Source organism: Ischnura elegans, chromosome X (assembly GCF_921293095.1).
Source record: "Ischnura elegans chromosome X, ioIscEleg1.1, whole genome shotgun sequence".
Taxonomy (NCBI): Eukaryota; Metazoa; Arthropoda; class Insecta; order Odonata; family Coenagrionidae; genus Ischnura; species Ischnura elegans.
Window position 1 is genome coordinate 25192038 of NC_060259.1, and position 21435 is coordinate 25213472.

At 38.5% G+C, this 21435-nt stretch overlaps 1 protein-coding gene across 2 annotated transcripts in view; it reads right to left on the reverse strand.

Moving 5' to 3' along the window:
• Nucleotides 1–21435, reverse strand: part of LOC124170766 (low density lipoprotein receptor adapter protein 1-B-like) — a 171830-nt gene that overhangs the window by 14592 nt on the left and 135803 nt on the right. For both annotated transcript variants that reach the window (XM_046549708.1, XM_046549707.1), the window contains 2 exons: nucleotides 12789–12994; nucleotides 230–342 (listed from right to left, as the gene is read on the reverse strand). In XM_046549708.1, the coding sequence (XP_046405664.1) occupies nucleotides 230–342; nucleotides 12789–12994 (319 nt within the window). The remainder of the gene's footprint in view (nucleotides 1–229; nucleotides 343–12788; nucleotides 12995–21435) is intronic.

The following is a 21435-nucleotide window of genomic DNA, read 5'->3' on the forward strand; positions in this document are numbered from 1 at the left end:
CAACGACTTTTACGAAAAAAAACGACAAAATTTGTGACAAGAATATATTCCATTGATTCATATTGAGTTTAAGGAGAAAAAAGCAGCTTTACTGCTCATTTCTTGGTAAAGGAGGCAAAAAAATCAAATACAGAGAAAATGAATCCCGAATAATTGCATGAGTCACTTTTTACCCAGGAAGAGGAATCCTAAGAAATACTAAACATAATGATAATTACTGGAAGAATACCTGTAAATAGAGATGTCAAAAAGGACCTCATTGGTGGCCGCATTAGACACTTTGATACCTCGGAGAGTGACGCTCACATTAACTCGCTGAAGTTTCTTGCCGCTGGCCTTTGACTGGAAGTAAACATAAGAAGAGATATTAATTTCATGTGCTATTCTATGAATGGATATTTCTGCGGAGTTTTCTCTTTGCTATTTTAATTTATTTTAAACAATACTCATCCTCCCTATAGCTGAGGATCACTAACTCAGTGATTCAACTCGAAGGTTGGTTTAGACAAGTGAGGGGGGAGGTAATTCCGGACAAAACCATGAGCGCCAAGATATGAGGTTCCGTTCCTTTCCCTTGGCACGTCGAGGATTTTTTGTGTGGGTAATGTCTTAAAGGAGATTTGAACCCGGGACTCCTGGGTCAGTCCCCAACAACTCTCACTAGGCTCCCCGATGGTGTAGTGGGAGAATTTATAAAAAAACATTTCACCATTGCATAATTTTATATTTTTTACTTCAAAACTTTTATAAGATAAGTACTTTGGAGTCAATGTGAACACTAGTGTTAACAAACACTATGAAGTTCTTTTACGCCCAACTTCTGTAGCTGACATTCAAGTCGAAGATTAATGAATTATTTTTAGTCTTCAATGTTTAGGGCATATTTATACTTCTCTAGTCATTCATTACTTTTGAAAGTAGTAATTTTTAACGGAGGTTCTACCTCAAGTATCATTTTTTAAGATTTTACCTAGCATACCAGCCACTGGACTCAACAAAGAATTAAGTTTTAGTAATTAATGAATTTTTTTTAATACATGACCAATCGAAGAAGCTTGAAATCACAAATCCTGAGCAAATAAAATTAGCCATTGCATAGCAGTATCACTTTTGGAATTAAAATAACTATCAAACTTTTTAGCAATAAATAAAAATAATGTTTGATTTTGGACATTACTTATTTCCTGTTTGGTTTCCTGAGCTGAATACCTAAGGAATACTCAAAGAATAATAAATCAAAGAGCATAGCAAACTTTCCCATGCCTTGAAGTGTTTAAGAATAACATGGTATAGTACTAATATATTCATGGATCCCTGAAAAAGAAGCTATTCCCTACACATTTTCCTGAAATCTGAGGGATCAAGTCTTGGTTAGCAACACTTAGACAATTTTATCCATAAATATGACGTAACCTAGTGTTATAAACTCTGCAATTTTAAATAATTCCATTCATTAAGTCAAGATTCGTCAACCTCAAGAGAATTTCAAGTATTCGCCACATTAAGTGCTCTTTAATTACCCATCACCCTGGGTTAACTCAACTTCCAGCAAGGCATTTAAAAACGTCTAAAATATGCTAGAGTGTTCACTTTGATTACTCCTCGAGCGCGATGATGCGACCGCAAATTCGAAATCCAATCATTTTAAGCAATTTTCCTCTGCGAGCAGCCGTCGCTTCGCCCTGAGTGGCCCGTGAGAAATTCTATTGTGATTCATTTCTCTGTCAAAGATGAGCCGGTTGCTTTTACAGAGGCGGTCGTCTGTATGGACACGCATGAAGGAGAGTGCCTCAATTGAGTTATGGACGTGACTTCCACCCTCACCACCTTTCTTCATTAGACTTGACACAAATGAACTGTAATTACTACAACGCAAGTGCAAGCAATGAAAGGACAGAGAAAACTGCTATTCTTGTCCATCGCACGGGTTGACGACATATCAAAGTATCTATAATACGGAACCACTTTAGATGACTCATCATTCACGCTCGACCAATATTTTTTCGTGATGTATCACCGATTGAAACGAATGATATCGTCTTCAAATTTTAAGGGGGAATGAAGTATGAAGTGGAAGAGTTCAATACCAGTCTGAGTATTATCTCATTAAAATGAATTGGCTGAGAGAAATTTGGCCATACATTGAAAATTATTTGCTGCCATCCTAATTTTTTGCATTGAAATACTTTGCCACTAAAGGGTGTCAACCATATTGCCAATCCGAAATTAATTTCAGCTCATTCACTGCAGTATGTGTATCGTCTGATGAGCTTGTGGGGCAAATTATCCACAATGGTGATGCTTCATGTGGAATAAGAAATCTATCCGAGGGGCCTGTGCTCCAGCAGCAAAAAACGCGTGGATTTCATCATTTAATCGTAACCGTGAGTTTCAACATACCACTACATTCTAATGTCAATTGATTCGACAAAATTCAGATAGATTTCTATTGTTACATTTCAAGAGCACCTTTTAATGGAGAAATCCCACATCTGTCAGTATATTTTCTCAATAAAAGAAATTGACTAAGAGGAGTTCGGCCATGTAATGATATGTTGCCATCCTAATTCTCTGCATTGAATGTAATTAATAAATAGTAACTAAAATGATACTAAATTTTATATGTGGCTATATTTTCGAAGTCCATTCTTTTTTTTTTGTATATCAAGAAAATAATTGCAGGGGTTTAATTAATAAATTATAAATGTGAACGCTTTCGAAGAATTACCCTCCTCAATAGTCATTGAAACATATCTATGTTAACCGGAATTCAAATCTTGCTCAAGAGAAATAACCCCTCAGAGAATACCTAATTTAACTACTGCGAGTTTTAGAATAAAAATTTGGAACAAGTTAAATTCAAATTGGTCAATTAAGGGGCATTTAAAATTGTGTTCGGGTTGAGTGCACATATCTTCAATAACGTTTAAACTGATATTATGTTCATACTTTTAAAATTAAGAAGGTGCTACTTGGCATTGGCAATTTGGTGACAGTACTAATACAAAACAATTTCTATTTGACTGCCTCAAAATGGATGCAATGCACTAGAGGTGTCAAATCACTTAAAATGGGTGAAAGTTCCCCATTAAGAAATAAATAATTGCACTCGTGAGTAGGTAGTAACTTATCATTTTTGATTCATTCATAAGGTTTTCAAACGTCAGCAATTCAAAACCTTGGACATGAGTGAGTGAAAACAGTGGGCACAGTGTTTACTTCATGACTTGACCCACAACATGGTTCGAATACGCGCTCACCAGATGACCTGAATGTCGAACCTTTCCTCATCCACGTGCGCCACCTCACTGCATCAGAAATTTTATTTTGTGGAATCCACGAGACCATCATGAAATTTTCCTCAATAGGCAAATTAATGCGATGGTGGTTGGCGTAACATGGTGAAACTCCTTCATGATGCACAAAGGTTAAGAAAAGACTGAGCTGTTTCACAAAATATTTTGTGAAACAGCTAAGTCTTTTCTTAACCTTTGTGCATCAGACAAATTAATGGCAATCACAGAGCTTCCCATGGAGGTTATAAAGTCATGTACCAAAAAATTCCAGGCTCGTGCGAATATCATTAACCTTTTTTTATAAACTGAGAGCATACATCTAGAACATAGTTCCATAACGCACAGTTTCTCATTTCAGAGAGCCAAAGACATTATTTAGGCTCGATTACAATAAAAAGATTAGGAAAATATATTTATTTGTGCCTCAGCCGTCCGCCTAGAACAACATGCGAACTCATACTATAATAAAAATCAACTACACTAAGAAAAGGATGAGGATTTCGGTTCTTCTCCCTGCTCAAAAGATCTCAAAACATTTCTTTCCGCTGAAAAAGTCCGAGGGAACTGGCTAAGTTCGCTAAAAATCCGTCAGAGAGCGTCAAAGTCGTCTTCCACAATGGAGCGAGAAGCCAGTCACGGATTCAAATGCGAATCTCGTTCTCATTGCTGAGCCACAATTGTAACTTTTTTATATCATAAGATGGCATTGCATTGTATTTTTACATAATCACTTTCATTAAAAACTTCTTAAACTTTTTATGTGACTTGATTATTTGTATTACGATAAAAGTAAAGGTAACTCAAGGTATCTTTTGCGCCCCCCTTGAGTTTTTTCTGTATCCGCTGCTGAGGCAGTGGAGTAGTCAGGGGGGGTTCGGACCCTCCTCCCCACAAAATATAAAAACACAATTATTTTCCTTCATAAAAGAAAAAAATATTGAGAAATCATGAATTTACTAAATGTTTCTTAAACAAATAATTTTTTTTCGATTATGAAAAGTGCTAAAATTAGTTTAAAACCCTCTTCATAGTACCCTGTTTTTCAAAAAATTTCCCCCCTGGTTTTGGACCCCCCGAACGAAATTCCTGGCTACACCACTGCTCGTAGGGTTCACTCTCTCTGGTGATCGTGAAGGACCAGTGAAGGCTACTGAGAACATGAACAAATTAAGGCCTAAGGAATTGATTTATTTCTTATTGAATCGATTGCTCTGATACTACCCAAATGAATTTTTTTAAACAGTTCATCAAAAGTTTTAAAATATCCTTAGACTATCACGTAGTGCAGGAGAGAGCGACATAAAAGTAGTGGGTTTCTGTATTGGGGAAATTGATCCCCACTTCATAAATCATAAGGAATATGCGCGTTCGAATATTGCCATTGAAGAAGAAAAGCCAAATTAGGGCAAATATTTCACATAGTTGAAGTATACCCTGATTCTTTGCTTCAAACGAGAGGCAAATTTGCAGAGCTAGTCAAAAGTTATATTTTTATCCAAATTATACTGTATTAATACATATATTTTACCACGATATTAGCTGGACTATAAAACACTTATCTTAAGCAGGCGTTAATCTTATCGACAGATATTAGCTGTCGTGGGTGAATTTATTTTGGTGAATTGAGAACTGGAAGAGGAAGATTTGCCGGTAAAAGAAATTCCTTTAGGGTAATAAAAGTAGTCCATCGCAGTTTTTCCCTGATTGTTGTGTGAATTCCTGTTTTTTTCTAGAAATTACAAATTTCTGACACTTCTACGTCAATATGGTTTTCCTTGACGATCTTGTCTCTTGCTTCCTGTCCCTAGGGCGTACAAAGGTTGAGTGCTTTAGCCAGAAATCGGGAGATCCGGGTTCGTATCCTGGTCAAGGCGAATGTTTTTCTCTGTGGATTTGCTGCACAATTTGTGCATTGCGGGTAAGGAGGTTGTACATATCTGTAGGGGGCACCACTGGTTTCGAGCGTGGAGCGAAGTGTAGGCGGAATGGGGGTGCTTGGGCGGGACGAGCCACGCCCACTTTGACCAAAACATTGGTGATCCCAGAAGGGTCAATGCTTTCTATTTGGTGAAAATTTTTATCATAACTCGTTAATACATTAAAATAACCAATGGAACGGACAGTGTAAACCTTATTTTCTTACTCATTGGTAGGCTTCGCGAAGTTTAGGCTCAAACATCTTTTCCCAGGGAAAAATTATCATCAATCACCACGGTTACGTTCTTCAACCAGCTCAGCTGCAAATAAAATTTACGAGAGTAAACTATGTAAGATTTTACACTTTCCCGGCGAAAAACATGTAAAAACTCTTCTCGGGATACCGCGCGGGTAAGATTATATGAGAGCGCTGACGTTTCGGGTACCGACTCGCTACCCATTCTCACGGCTACTGAGAAGAATGAGCCGTGGGAATGGGTAGCGAGTCGGTACCCGAAACGTCGGCGCTCTCATATAATCTTACCCGCGCGACATCCCGAGAAGAGTTTTTACATGAGAGAAAACTAGTCTTTTACCTGCCCTTATAATGGTACTTAATTTTATTATAGCCAACGAAAATCTAGCAATTACAGTAATAAAGTATATTTTCAAGGATATTCCCACGTGTAAAGTGGCTAACAGAGAGTGTTTATAAATTAATAGAAGTATCGCGAATGATGGGAAAAATTCAATAACAATCACGGACGCAATACTAGTGATTGTAGTAGCATTTTTCACTCATTGTAGTGCATTTTCAGAACATAACTTGGCCATATCAAAATATCAGTAGGAGACGATTTCCAAAAATTGTCAAACCAAGATGGCGGAACTTTGACCACAATAAATACTCGGACACAGCGCCTCTAAATATTTACAACCTCCTTGATTGAGGGAGACTCCATAAAGTAAATGCCGTGGCTAGGCCCGGCATACTTAAATTGTTAGTATTTATTTCAATAAGATCGCATCCCTGATTAGGTCCATTTTACATGGATTCAACGTATTTCAGGTAAGATTAGGGGGGCGGGGCGATTTCCTCTCCCTAGATCACCTCTCATCGAAGGGAGTATCGTCCAGAGAATTAAACCGAGACTCCTCAGTCAGAGGCCAAATGTTCTACACACTATGCCGCCAATGTTGCACCAAGAGTCAATCAATCGGATCACTCCATGTTAGCCCCGCTACTAATGTTTAATTTTCAGTGTAGTCTATTGGCGCCGGAAGGGGGGTACAATGGACTGCACTTGCTCATGAAATATTTTGGGAAATGTTTGCTCAAACTCCTTTTGTAATTTGATTGGGAACAGTGCATTTAGAAACAGCACTATAATAACCCTCTTAGTGCCATCTGCTTCGGTGGCAGAGGCGAGAAATACCAAGGGCATTTAAATAAAATGAAAAATCTTCGAAAAAACATTCTGTTACGTCATCTTTTGGTACATAAACATGTTTTTTTTAATTTTGATCTTATTATATTTATTTTTAACTGTATAATTAATCCTGATTTTTAATCAACACTTAAGTTTCTGCATAATTATAAATTTGAAAAAATAACTACCTCAAAGCCGATATTTCGGCTCGTAGCACTTTTCGGATGAGAAGCAAAAGCCGATGTATCGGCCCGTGGCTCTAAGAGAGATAAATAGAAGCTAAAAAGACCTTTTTAACAAAAACTACTAATGTTTTACTATTTAAATAATTCATCGCCATACCTGTAACCCAACACCCCAGGAGCGGCACTGACTGCACCCACGTGACAATTTTTCCACCGGTGCCCATGGTAGAGTCCTATTATCACTTAGTTTCCTGGTTTTTCTGTAAAATCCGAGTAGCCCCATGCTATTCGGCCTCCTTTTATATTTTTCCCACACCCAGCAGCTATAGTTTTGCGGATAATCATAGGTGCACTCAAAATGTCGAATAAGGATAACAAATTAACAAATGAACATGCGATACGCCTTTTGATGCCTATTAACCACCTCTCATTCCATTAATGATAAAAAAAATAAATTTAAAAGGTTGCATTTCTTATCTTTCCCAAGGATTTATATTTATAGGTCTGCTCATGATAATTTACTGAGGACCATCTTTGAGCATAAAAAAAGCTTATGCATCTCGTTATCGTGGAACTAGATGCACCAAAAATTGGCAAAGTTCGATATCTCATTAGTAGAACTGTGTAAAGCGGAGAGAAACCTGCATGCGCCAAATAGAAGATCAACAGCTGATATCTTTTGTGGTTTTCTTGGAAGGCACACGGCGCCATGAAACATAACTAGCGCCGCAGAGCCGCTAAAAATCCATATCTCTGAACATAGTGAATCCCGAAGAAAACGTTAACTCACTGCCTCCGGAGTGATGGATGGACCTCACAGTTAAGCAGTTTTTATAAGTGCAAGTTCGTTCCAAGTGGAGGGTTGAGAATTTGTCGTTTGCTCGAGTCGACGGGGAAGTTCCCGAGAAATTCTAATCTCAATATCAATCCGTAGGGTGAACGACGCAAACTTTTGATTTTCTTGTCGGAATTTTGTACAACTTCTACAGAAGTTTCGAGAGGTATCACAATGGGTTGAGGCTTCACTACCAGGTTAGCTCTTACGCTAGGCTATTTGGAGCATGTCGTAGGTGCATAGGTGGATTTAGTGGGGGTGGGCACGGGGGCACGTGCACCCCCCAGACGCTTAAGAAATAAACAAGATTTTTAATATGGTTATCATTAGGTTCGTTTTTTTATATTACGGAGCCTTAATCATTTGATTTAATATTTATAACTTTCATTTTAAATAAGGAGAATGTTTTGCATAGTATTTGCTGCATGTTGTTTTTAACCCTTTCTAACCCACAGCTGCTTCAATGAGAAATCAAATTTCACGATTTTTCATTTTGAAAACTAGAAAATTTTGCAGTCAATCATAACAATTGTGGCAGCTAAATATTTCCTCATTAAAAATTACACGACAAAATAATGAGAAGTTTAGATATTTCCCAAATAGAGCTGAAAATTTACATATTTTAATGTTGCTTAGAAGCAAAATTGAATTATTATGGGCTAACCTCAAATATTAGAAGACCGCTTGCCTGTCAGGCCATTGTGCCCCCGAAAAAGATTCTGGACCCGGCCTTGCGTGGGTGCAAACAGGGGCACAGTCGATAGATAGAACGTATCCGGGGGTTCACGGCTCAATTTAGGAGTGTACTCTAAATGGTGGCAATCTTTGAAAGTAAAGTGATATTCAACTAAATGCAGGAACTAACTATCTATTAATTGCAACTGTCTACAGTGGGATTTCTCTTGCATATTTTTATTCAAATTTGGGAGTAAATCATTTATTATATGTTTGTTTAAAAGCAAAATCGTGGACTAGCCATTAATATCCCCTAGAAATTGTAATTCTAAGATAAAATAATTTGTTGACTGGATCAAAACTACACCATAATTATCTCAGATTATTCCAGGAATGATTTGTGCATAAAATTTCTACTTTGAATATTGTTTACTACTGTAATATATCATGTTTATTGAAGAAGGAACTGAATTCGATTATTTATTAACTTGGCGACAAAATTTGGTGAAATCGATGGGCATCCTGTGCCGGGATATTCTAGCTTAAATCTTTGAAATGGCTTACACTATCACATATAATTGACGAATATGAGATCTACGGCTCATTTACTAATATTGAATAGCTTATACGAATGAAAAAATATTCAAGTTGTAAAAGCGTTGAAGACAGAGAGGTTTTTAAACGACTTGTCTCTCACGAGGTCATGATTTTTCATGTTTCGTTACGACTGCTGTCCCCTGGTGAGGCGCCCTAGCGGCATGCGTGAGTAACTTCAGTAACACTGTTTAAAGCCGGTCGTAAACTCTTATCGAGGGATATCTTCGAGTACTTGCTGAACAGGGGTCAAAAATATCAATAACCCTACACGAGATGCCTGGTGGAAAGTGAGGGAGGAATGTTGGAAGAGAGCCATAGAGATTTTCTTACGTAGGATTTTGAAAAGAACCCTTACGCTCGTCCTCATATTTTCTCAGGCCTCTTGTCCAATGAGCTTTCGATCGCGTTGAAATGAAAGACCCTGGAGTTGCTGCTTCCCACTATGCTATACGCAGGCCCACTAATGGGATATCGAACTTTCCTCCACGTTGATACAACACCGTAATTGCCCCTAGAAGCAGCAATTACGGCGTCGCACTGACTGCAATTCCGGTGTGTCTTGGTGACATCCGGTTTGTCTTGAAATTCCCAATACCCTCTATCCTAGCAAATACCAAGTATAACATATCACTATTTGATTGCTTCACAATAATAACAAAAATGAATGGAAATTAAATTTGATTGCTTATATTTTCTCATATTTTGAGTGAATACTAATTAGAAATAAATAATATTGCCGGCACTTAAAATAAAAGATCTTCTGAAAAGCATGAGAAAACGGGACTGCTTACAAAGTGATGGAGAATTTACAGGCCCACAAGTAAACTTGTAAACGCAGATGTATTGGTTACACAGGAAGAACCATAAAAACAAGAATAGGAGAATATTATCAGGCAATCAGGGTGGGACATTTTAATCGCTCTATTATTCCCAACTGCATCTTCGACACGAATCCCATTAAATTTTTTTCGAGAGACAAACTTTGAACACGTCTCATCAAAAAAACTGTCGAGATCCGAAAACACAGGGATAATTTCATACGAAATCAAGGGCTGAAGCTAAGTGAAACCCTCTCATAATTAAAACAATCTCATATTCATCGTTAAATAATTTACGACTCTGGGGAAGCCTGCAGCGCGAGAAGAGAATATTCAGTTATCGATTAAAAACAGTCGCGGAATTTCTCCAAAAAGTTAGGAAAAATAATAACAATGGGGGGAACTCCAAATCAAATGAAGTCGAAATCCCACACACTAACAGTCCAACTACAGTAATTACCGGTGATTCGGCGACCGGATATTAGAGGCACCCGCTTACTTGGAGCATATAAACGAGAAGAGAACCCATTAGAGGTATTGCCTTCAGTCTTCGCCGGTTAATTTGAAAAAAATCCGTTAAAAAGGCTTTTTTTCAAATCAACTCGCGATAATCCATCAGTGATATTTGCCCAACAATTAAATTAAGATGTACACTTTTTAATGACATTTTATAGCCCTAAAAACAGATTCTGTACATCCTCTCTCGCCGTTGAACGGCGGGGGCATTCATTATTCACGAGAGGCGTTTGGGGGGTATGGGGTCTAGCCGATTCTCACCCAATCTCACGTGAGGGAGAGGGGGGCCCTGGAAAGTATCACGTGATTTTTTTCTTATATAGTTTAAATACTAGTTTGTTAACTTAAATATTCTCTCTTAACTGTTCTAAAATAAAAGAATTTAAAAATAGCTTTTTTCAATAAATCCAACGCATTGAAGCATAGATAAACGTATTTATACTGAAAATACGCATTTTGAAACACCTCACGTGAGATAAAAGGGAGGAAGTCGAGCCAAATCTCACGATATCTCACTAAGGGAGGATGGAGCGTCCAAAAATCGCCGAAACCACCTCACGTAATCATTGGATGTCCCCTAATCTTGAGTAGGCACTACATTGACTCTTGCCGCTGCTCATTGGCGGATCTATGGGGGGGCTAAGGGGGCCCTTGGATATCCAATTTACACTAGATAGAATGGTAATTTTGTTCGGACCCTTACTACTGCTGGGAGATTACCCCTTCTTAGGCCCCCCCTTGCCCCTATCCTGGATCCGCCACTGCCACTGCTTCAGTTCGTTCAAACGTCGTTCGATTCGTTTGCTCTAACTTCGACAAGCGAACAGGCTAAGGGAAGCATGAATAATTTTTCATCAACTTTCAAAATTTGAGAAAAAAAATTGTCAGTACTTTAACATAGTTATAATCTAGAAATTACGTAAAAGAACAAAAATGCCTTTGAATCTTATGATCTTTTTAGTTACTTATTAGCGTCCATTCATGTATATTTATGCAATATTTCGGATAAACGGGGCAGCTTTTTTACAGGGGAAAATGGTTCGGTCCCTCTGAGACACAATAAACCGGAATGCACTGTCTTTTCCATTCCGCTTTCAGGATTGCTACCATGTCGCTATTGCTTTCCAGAAAATGTTTCTCCTCCCGTCCTGAAGGCATCTTAAGATCGAATAACGAAACTTTGGCTGAAAAAAAACAACCACGAGCAAGAAATCCCTAAAGCGGAATTATGCAATCAACGAATCGTAGCGGAAATCTCAAAAAGCCAATTGGAGTGTATAGTATATGCGACAATATTGCTGGAAATATTACCAATAACTTCATGCTTAAATTTTTGATGTCTTTTCACCATGTAAAATAAAAATATTAAAGTAATATTCACTATGTATGCTTAATGGACACAACTCGGGTTACGTAACGTAGATGCATCGTCAGATGCAAAATGTGTATACGTTCCGAAAGTCGTCCCCGGGGGCGGTTGCGTCAAGTCCTCGCCTGCTAATCCCGCGGTCGCGGGCTCGATTTCCGCCAGAATGGTTTTTCACCACTCAGTCGAGTAAAATTTAGCTGGTCCGGTCTCAGGAAACCTAAACACAGGCTACTCATTCAAGGATTCAAGGGGCAACACGGGCCAGAGACAGAGGTCGACACGTCAGATTAGAAATAGTTTTTTTAATTTCCAACTTCCCCGATTACAACATTTAATGGCCTTAACAACGGGGATTTCAATATTTAAAAAAACAACACAAGCATCCATTCCTTGAATAAAATTATAAAATTTATTGTACTGTCCACTGGTTTATTAATAATAACAACAACGCGTTTCAACGCTTAGCGTCATTATCGCGTCAAATAGAAGAAAAAGTTGTTATTGCTGTTGCTGTCATTTCTATTTGACTTGTTCATGACACAAAGCCTTGAAATGCGCTTCTATTATTAATAAATCGGTGGATAGTACAATAAGTTGCGTCATTTTATTCAGCATGCTGCTCCACCATATCTTGCCAAACTCAGTTGAACTCATCCTCGCCCTGGATAGAGACCACCTACCCAGAAGAGACTCGAACCCACGACCTACGATTTGGCGGGCGAGGACTCTACCCCACCCCACCGAGACTGGCAAAAATGTTATGATACAAACATAATAATGTAACCACCTGATTACAAGACCACCTGAACTACATTACAAGACCCGGGTCACGTCCGTCAACCCTTTCCAACCCAGAGTTGATTCTTGGAGAAATTAAATTTCAAGACTTATCATTTTAAAAATACGAAAATTTTCTGCTCAATGATAATTATTGAGGCGGCTACATATTTCGCCATTGAACTATGCAGCACAAAATAACACGCAGTTTAAATCTTTCCTGAATAGAGCTGAAAATGCACACAGTTTTGATATTACTCAGAAGCAACATTGGGCTAAAATAGGATTAACCATACGCTTAGAGACCATATACAATGAACCTTACATATTGTACTATTTATTTTTCAATGCTCTTGGAAGGCGTCTGGCTTACCAATGCGATGACCACCTTGATGGCCTCGGCGGTGGCCACGTCTCCGTTGGGGATGTCCACAAGGCTGCTGCCCAGGTACTTGACGCGGAAGGTGGCGCCCACAGTCGTCTCGATGACGTCCCCCTCGGAGGAACCGGACCCGCCCGCGGCCGTCTCCGTCTCGAGCTCCGTCTCCCGGCCCACAGACGCCCAGTCCTCGAGCAGTTCTGGCGGGAAAGAAGAGAGATAGAGAGCGTCAGTGATGACCAAGGGGCTGCGAAATGGGACTGCTCCCTCAAGACCCCATATCCCGATTCATTAAACGAATTCGGTCGATAAAAGGGAATTATAAGCTATTACGAAAGAAAATATCCCCTTTCAGCCATTTTCCAGGCCCATTTTTCATGAGTTGGTGACTTCATTAGGATTGTGGTTCATTAACTCGTTCAGGGAGAACTGCTTATCGAAGGAATGAATCCCTTATGAGAGTGTAAAAACACTGAAACACGAGGGGCATATGCGCAAGCCTCAGGTGTAGTAGAGAAGCCGTGAGCCTCTGTGCATGAGTTAAAAACGTCATTAACTTGTCAGCGAAAGGGTTAAGACGGATTATTTTTCTACGGATCGAGACACGGAAAAATATGAACACATTACCTTGAATTCTGCCGATGAACGGGAAATAAAAGCTACTACGATAGAAATATATTTCACCTTTCAGCCATTCTCGAAGCCCATGTTTCATGAGTTGGTGACGTCATTAGAGTTTTGGTTCACTCACTGGTTCGGGGAGAACTGCTGATCGAAGGAATGAATCCATCATGACAGTGTAAACTACACTCAAACACGAGAGGCACATGACCCAGGTGTATCTGAGAAGCAGCGAACCTCTGACGGATTAAGACGGATTACTTTTCACAGCGCATAGGTCAAGAAGTAAGGAAGGGATCGAGAAACGGAAAAATAAGAGTCTTTATTTTTGAAAAAAAGGGTCGTAATCCACAATGAAAAATTGGTGAACGATTTCCTTCATTACGGGAATTCTATGTATGGAAGGTAAACGTATGGTAATGCGAAAAAAATCGTCTTCATTCAACCGTTCGCTCGTAAGTAAAAATATCGTGAACTTTGCCGCCCATTTATCATGAATCAGAGACGTCATTAAATGCCCGGCTAATTCAATCGTACGGAGAAGACCACTCGTCGAGGATAGGAGTTGCTCACAAGAGTGTAATCAACAACGAACCGCGCAAGGATGAGAGGAGTGTCTGAGAAGCCCATTGAGAATTTCTTGTAATCGAGAGGCCGATCGGAGGAGAGGCCATCGAGGAGGGTCTTTACCTGGGATTTGAACACGAAACCCTTTGATTAACCCTTTCTAACCCAGAGCTTCTTCTGGGAGAAATTATATTTCAAGACTTCTCATTTAAAAAATGGGAAAATTTTCCACTCAATCATAAATGTTGTGGCAGCTATATATTTCGCCATTTAACTTTACAGCACAATATAACACACAGTTTAAATCTATTTCTGAATAGAGCGAAAATTGTAAACTTTTTTATGTTACTTAGAAGCAAAATTGGGTTATAATGAGCTAATTGTTCTACGCTCCACCCACTACGATCTCCATTCTATTGATTAGTACCACATAATAACCGTCTTTATATTGAAGCAATATCATAATATGAAATAAAAACACGTTGAGATAAGTCATCGTCTAAACATAAGGTAGAGCTGAATGTGTGATTTGCCGATGGCAGAAATTGTGCGCAAATTTCTCGATTATTATTCCAGGGAAAGCAGATAATTTACTACCATGTGGAATGGAAATTATATCAACTTTCCCACACGTCAATATCAATATCTAACGTATATCAACAGTGGCACGTAATAAATATCTAAGTCAATATTTGATTTGAGTGAAAAGGAAACTTGCCCGGCCCTGCTACTAAATGGACGGTTATACCTAACTAAATAAAATGCAAGGTCTAAAATCTCACTAAATTAAAAGCAAAGTCTAAAAAGCCTCACAAAATAAAATTCATTCAAAATTTATTGCACATGTTAAGTGGGTAACTAAAGCCCGCAGAGGGTGCATTTGAAAAAATGTTTTATTTTCCTTTCTCTTTGTGCATGGATCTATTCTGCATTGCTAAGAGTTATGTACACTTTCTCATGGGTCGGGGGATCACGAATATAAATGAATTACGATTATAATTATAAAAGCCACTACCGTCGCATAAAATACAGTGATGAGATTCAAGACTGTAAAAGTAAGCGAATCACTCTGAAGGAATACTTATTTGCAATCGATCTAATTCACAAACTTATTTGCAATTTATTTTATTTGCAATCGATATTTTTTCCAAATGCGAGTTTCTCCGCGTAGGATATTGCCCTCGTACAATGACATGGAATTGAAAGGGCAGCGCCGTGATAAAAGGGTTGATGGTGATCATGATTATTGAAGTATAGGTCCGTATGAGTCTTCCCAGAGAATTGGACCACCTTAAGGAAACCTTCCGCCAGAGTAGTTACGGAGGGTGGCAGGACTTTACGGACATTAAAAAATCCTTTACATTTCAAGGAGATAGGCTTCGGAGGATAACCGCCCTATACCGATGGTCCTTTTTCCTAATTAATCTATAATTTCAGACAAAAGTTCGAGGGTTTTGAGGAGGTAGAACATGGAAACCATTCGTAGATCTGTGACCAATTGGAGAGAGTGCCTGGTGAGGACAAAGGACCTAGTTGGGCTTATGGCTTCGGGGGTCAAATAAAACTCATGCTATTTGGTGACATATACGTGGGGGAGACTGGGTGAGCTATATTAGCTCGACTGAAAGAACATCAAAGGCATTTCAGGCTTGGTCCACCGGAAAAAAGTGCAGTAGTCGAGCGTAACCCGAGTCGAGACCACAAAATCTATTGGGATGATACCGCAGCATTAGTGGCGATTTAATAATTTCTGGGATTGATTAACAAAAGAGGGGAATGAGATTAAGAGAGGAAGAATTTCAACAGAGATACCAGTTGCTATATCTATTAATTACGGCTCTAGGAATGGGCGTTTTCTCCCAACAAAAAGGGACTATTTCGGTTGGAATGTCACCTCCAAGCATAAAATAACTGAACGAGGCTCTCTGGTGTTTACCCAAACCTTTATCCTTTTTCCACCGCCAACACGCGAAGGAAGTTTCTAGCACTCAATTGAATAGAGCACAAACATTGAAATGAATAATTATATCGCAACATTTTTCGGGAAACATTTCAAGGTTCTCGCCCGTACTTACATGAGATGGAAGCCATGGAGCAGTGAATACTTTCTGAAGTATCACGATGCGGTACCTGTGCAATAAAAGAGCACTTTGATCGATTTCGAGATGTTTAACCGAACGGATATACATTGGAATTTGTTTTTCTCCGAGCAATAAAGAAATTCAATTAATACTTGGTCGAACTCAGTCAAATCTAACGCAACAAGCACCTCATTTTTTAGTATTTCCACCTATGAAAATATGAAGATTAGATCCACTTAGGCTATATAAAATACATAGTTTATGTGGTCTAAGATTTTCATACTGGCTAAAGGTGTTTAACCGAGCATCATAATCCTAGCACCTGTCACCACACACTTATCTAGTCGGCTTGCAGGGCATTATGTACATGTAAATATTAATTCGCCGAGCAGCTTATATTCATCCTTCCACCATTCTAGAGTGTAAATATATAAAGGCATCATTTACTCGAAAACATGGTGTAAGTGAGCGGTTGGATTAAAATTGTCTAATTTCCGCTGGTTATCCCCGAAGGAATAATTATTTTTAGTGATATTAGGGAAAATGTAACATTAAAATCATTGAAACTGTTTCCTCTCTCAATTTATCGCCAGTAGTTTCAATTAATTACTTTTTTGCCATTGCTAACAACGCACACCAAATTTATCCCAAATATGATCAGCTGAATTAATTGTCATGAATAAAAGTGGATTTTTTCCCTCTATTTCTAAAATGATTACCGAAGGTATTTTTGAACTTCAAAATATGCACAACTTAAGTCGGTGTTAAACATACAATAATATTTTAGCATTTTTCTTTATAAAATAATTTGGATTTATTTCGTTACCATCATGATGCCAATAAACAATATAAGGCAATTGGCACAAGCAGCACAAATGATGGAGTTCCCATAAAATGAAACAGTAACAATGATAATGCACATCTCAAAGATTCTAAGTTGTGACGTTCAGTTATCTATACAATTTCATGGATCTAAGAAGATTCGCAATCATTGCGCACCAAAGTTCAAACGTGACTTTAATCCCTGATGAAATAATCGTTTCGCATTGCCAAATGAGAAACGAATGAAATATCTTCCTCCACGGAATGCCTATATTTTGACGTCGGTTTTTCTAAAAAGCAAATGTTATCTTTGCTCAGAGCTAAAGATGGAAAAAGGAATAAACAGCAGGGACGAATCGTGTCGCTCCTGCGCCATACACACGATTGTGTTGACCATGGACAAGAAGCTGGGGTGAGAAATATTGTGCAAGGGACGAGCAAAGCTCACAACAAAGCTGACGCAAGATGTCTAGGGGAACTTATCTATCGGTGGCAATAAACTTTGCGGAAGCATGTGCTTTTTGCAGACATCACTACCAGAATACTTTTTAATGCCATCCATCCAGCTGATAATCTATTCCATAGAGATCTATACTCTCGCGCACTTTTCCATGCTCCCAGAAAACATAAAGAGCCCCAAGGTCGTGATTTCCTGCTACACACGTGACAAAATTTAGAAGAAAATCTACGAATAAATGTACTTCTGCTGTCATCACACACGAGTTTCCATTGCTCAAAGCTAATATTGACGCTCTTTGAACCAAAATATTCTTAAACAAAGCGAGAATTATCGCATAAGGTATCGCTGATTATTACCCGAATACCGTAACCCATGGGCACAAATCATAAAATGATTGCCAAGCAAAAAGGAAGATTATAACATGAAAAACGCAGTTTAATGCATGCTTCATAGACAGAGGCATCTATCAGTTTTTTAATAAGGAAGAACAATGATGGGCCTGATAGCTAATATGATGGTAAACCAATTCAAAATATATCAACGGAGATCGATTTGCAGTATTTTTTCATTAGATTCATTTGTAAGTTGCATACCACGGATGAGAGAAGGTATTTGATAGTCACCCATATAAATAGAGACCAATAGCGCTTGTAGGATTCCTACTCATTTTTACTGGAGATAACACACCGACGAATATTCTGCATTAGCATGATTCTGGAAATAAACTGACGGTCTGGTATGAGGTTTTTGTCCGGACATAACCTATTGATCGCATATTTTAGGGATTTCATCATGAGAATGATGCTTCAAATTGATGCCATCAGTAATGTCTCGTCGACCTCAGAGTCATATCACGTCATATTCTCACAAAAATTCTTCCTCCTACATTTAATCGAAAATTACTCCATGTACGGAAAGAACTTTTGCATGTTTTTTTCATTTAATATCTCTAGATATCAAACTTGACCTTGCTGAAATTCTTATTTACAATCGATGCGTACATATGTGCCTTCCAAATTGTTTTAATACATAAATAACAGTGACGAAATATGAGATTAAACGAAAATCGGCAGAGCTAGCCAATGCCAGGACCAAAAAGCTATCAAATCCCGATTTTATTTATTTTTTTTACACCTCCGAAAACAGCTCGTACCGGCCTTTATCCTGATTAGTAATCTTGGGCAGCATTTAGGGCAATAAGTTGACATCTGCTGTGATTTTCATGGCATATAGACTTTTTCCTTAAACCACTTATACCCGCATAGGCTCCTATGCGAGTAAATGAAATAGCTTAACATTGTTTCATATTTGCGGCAGTCAAATCCAAATTAAATCTTTGATATTTGATGGGGGTATGCGTCTAAAATACTGTCGATACTTAAGCTCTCAAAAAGCTTCCTTTACTTGGAGCAGAATATAACTTCATCGTTTCTTCATAACAGAAAAGAAACGTTTACCCGACTGAAAAGTACCGTTACCAGGAATGGGAAATAAAAGCAAGTGAATCATAGTCACTTCAAGTTTACCACTCTCATGGAAATTGAAGTTTGCCATTAAAACTTGTGGAGGGTAGCTTCAATACTTATGGAAATATGTAAGGCTTAAAGTGCGAGCAAGAAAGATTCTTTGTCAAGGGAGCATCGCAAGGATTCATGGGTAGAGTCCTGTAGTATTCAAAGTTCTTGCAAAGGGGCGCGTAGGCAGGGATCGGGGAAGAAGGCGATGGATCTGTTCCATACGCTTTCGTAACATGTAGCCGCAGCCTTCCAGTTATATGGGCCGTAACCCCACGCACTTTTCGTCAGGAGTTTCACGCAAACGCTTTTTACAGTATTTTTTCGACAGGCTAGGGTAAGATTGAGATTTTACACCTATAAAAGATGCATACCATTTTATGCATAGGCCAATTCAGATTGATATTTCACCTTCGCTGTAAACAGTAAAATTCGTTCACATGGTCACCACGCTGTCATCTATCGCAAAATGATCATACAGATTTGAAAAATCCTCCCATTGGACCTAAACAACGTACACGCCTAGAATAAGGACCAGAACTAAATCTGACAAAATGCGTGGTGTAGGGCGTCCAACTATCCCATGTAGGAAGGTATATATTGTGGATGGAGTAAACACAAAGACGTCTGAAGAAGTAAAATATTTTGGACTTATGATTACTTCAAACCTATGATGGAGGAAATATAGAGGAAATATTTGTGGCAGATCCCTGAAGAACCTAGGATTTTTCAAACGCGCTGTGAGAAATTTTTCGCATGAAAATATGAAAGAGAGATCCAACTTCTCAATCATCAGGTCGCAACTCGAATAAGATATGGGAACCGGCGCAGAAATATTTTATCCCTGGACTAAATAAACTATAAAGAGAAGCTGCGCAATTCGTCAAAAACTGATACTAGCGAAGAGAGAGCGTTATACCGCTTTTACATGAAACTGGGAGCGGCTCCCAGTGCGAGCCGCTAGTCTCGGAGCTTGCGTGTAGGCTTAGACTGCTTGAGCAATTAATAACAGAGATCTCACGGAGCGACACGGATAAAATAACTTCACTGTATTTCTTGGTAAAACGTAAACGATAAAATAAGAGAGACATCTTAGACCGATAATAAGAGAGACCGATATGCATAGGAATTCATTTTTTCCCCGAACTACATATAAAATGATTTTAATGAATGCTATACCCTTGTTAATGCATTTCATCACCAGGGTATTTAAACCTACGACTAATGGGAAGCGCTGGTTCATGAGTCTTTCGGTTGAGGCAAAGTGAGATAGGTAGCTCCAAAGGGATTTTCACTTTTAAGGATATCATTTTTCATAATTTTTAGTAAAAACTATCTTCTAATGAAACAATAACAAGTTTTAATTATTTAATTTAATCTGTGTAACGAAAAAGAAATTCGTTTCTGCATCATATTTTTAAAAATGACGCACGATATACGATTTAGGACGAAGTTCAAGTGAACGTTAGCGTTCAGCCTCCGGTCAATTATACGAAAAACATGATATGCTTTAGCTCATTATAGCTTTTTTGAGCTCTGCAATAAAAATATATTCTATTTGACGAAGTGGACTTATTGCGAAGTGTGTCTCAAATGTATATACAACCGTTTTATCGTTCTTCGCTATCCTCGTCATCCAGATTGGATAGCTAAAATTGTTGTCAGCCATCATGTCGCAGAATTTACGTATAAAAATCATTACATTAATCAATTTTCCCTCTTTGAATATAAAATTTTAAGCATAATATTGTCGTGTCCCAAACGACTCTGAAAGGGGTTTAGCGTGGCATAAGGGGGGGGGGGGGGGAAGAGGAGCCCATGGATCATCATCTTGCATCGAAAGAGAGTTTGTTTATTTATAAAAGAGTCCGTTTCCTTGCGGTAAGAACACGATGTAAGTCCATTCTCCGTAGTAGTATATGGAATGCACTCAAAAAAGAAGCCTTTCAGTGTACCTCTTGCAGTGCCCAGCGATTGCATAATAAGAGTCATTCGTAGCAATATTTATAAATTTTAGTTTGTGGTGATAATTTTTTTTTAACTATAATATCTATTATCCAGTTATTAAAGTGAATGTGGCCATATCGCATCCACACGCTTGCCGCGTCACCGTGCTCTGCCCCGCCGCCGGCCAGAACCGGAGTCGAACGCACGCTCGAAAAAACGATGCAAATTTCGGGGTTGCAAGTCGGTGCAAGAGTTTTCTTTAGATTCACAATGTAGAAGCTTCATATAACGACGTGGTATAAGTCACTTGGCGGAAGTCGGCGGAAATATCTACTTTTTCTCTACGTTTTTGTAAAAATTGGCTGAAAACAGGCTCCGCCATTTTGTTATACATTTATGGTTAATGATGAAAAAAATCTTTGAAAACCCTTCTAATGTAAGAAAAAGATGTATTAATTAAGATGAAACAACAGTTTTGTGAATTAAACTATTCATGAAACCACTGCACCAGGATAAATTTGGCTATTTTCAGAAAAAATCGAGGGTGGTCGTTGTTCGCTAAATTTGTTCTACTTGGACCTCAAATATATTGTTAACGTGAAACCACAGGAAACAAATAATTTGGAAAG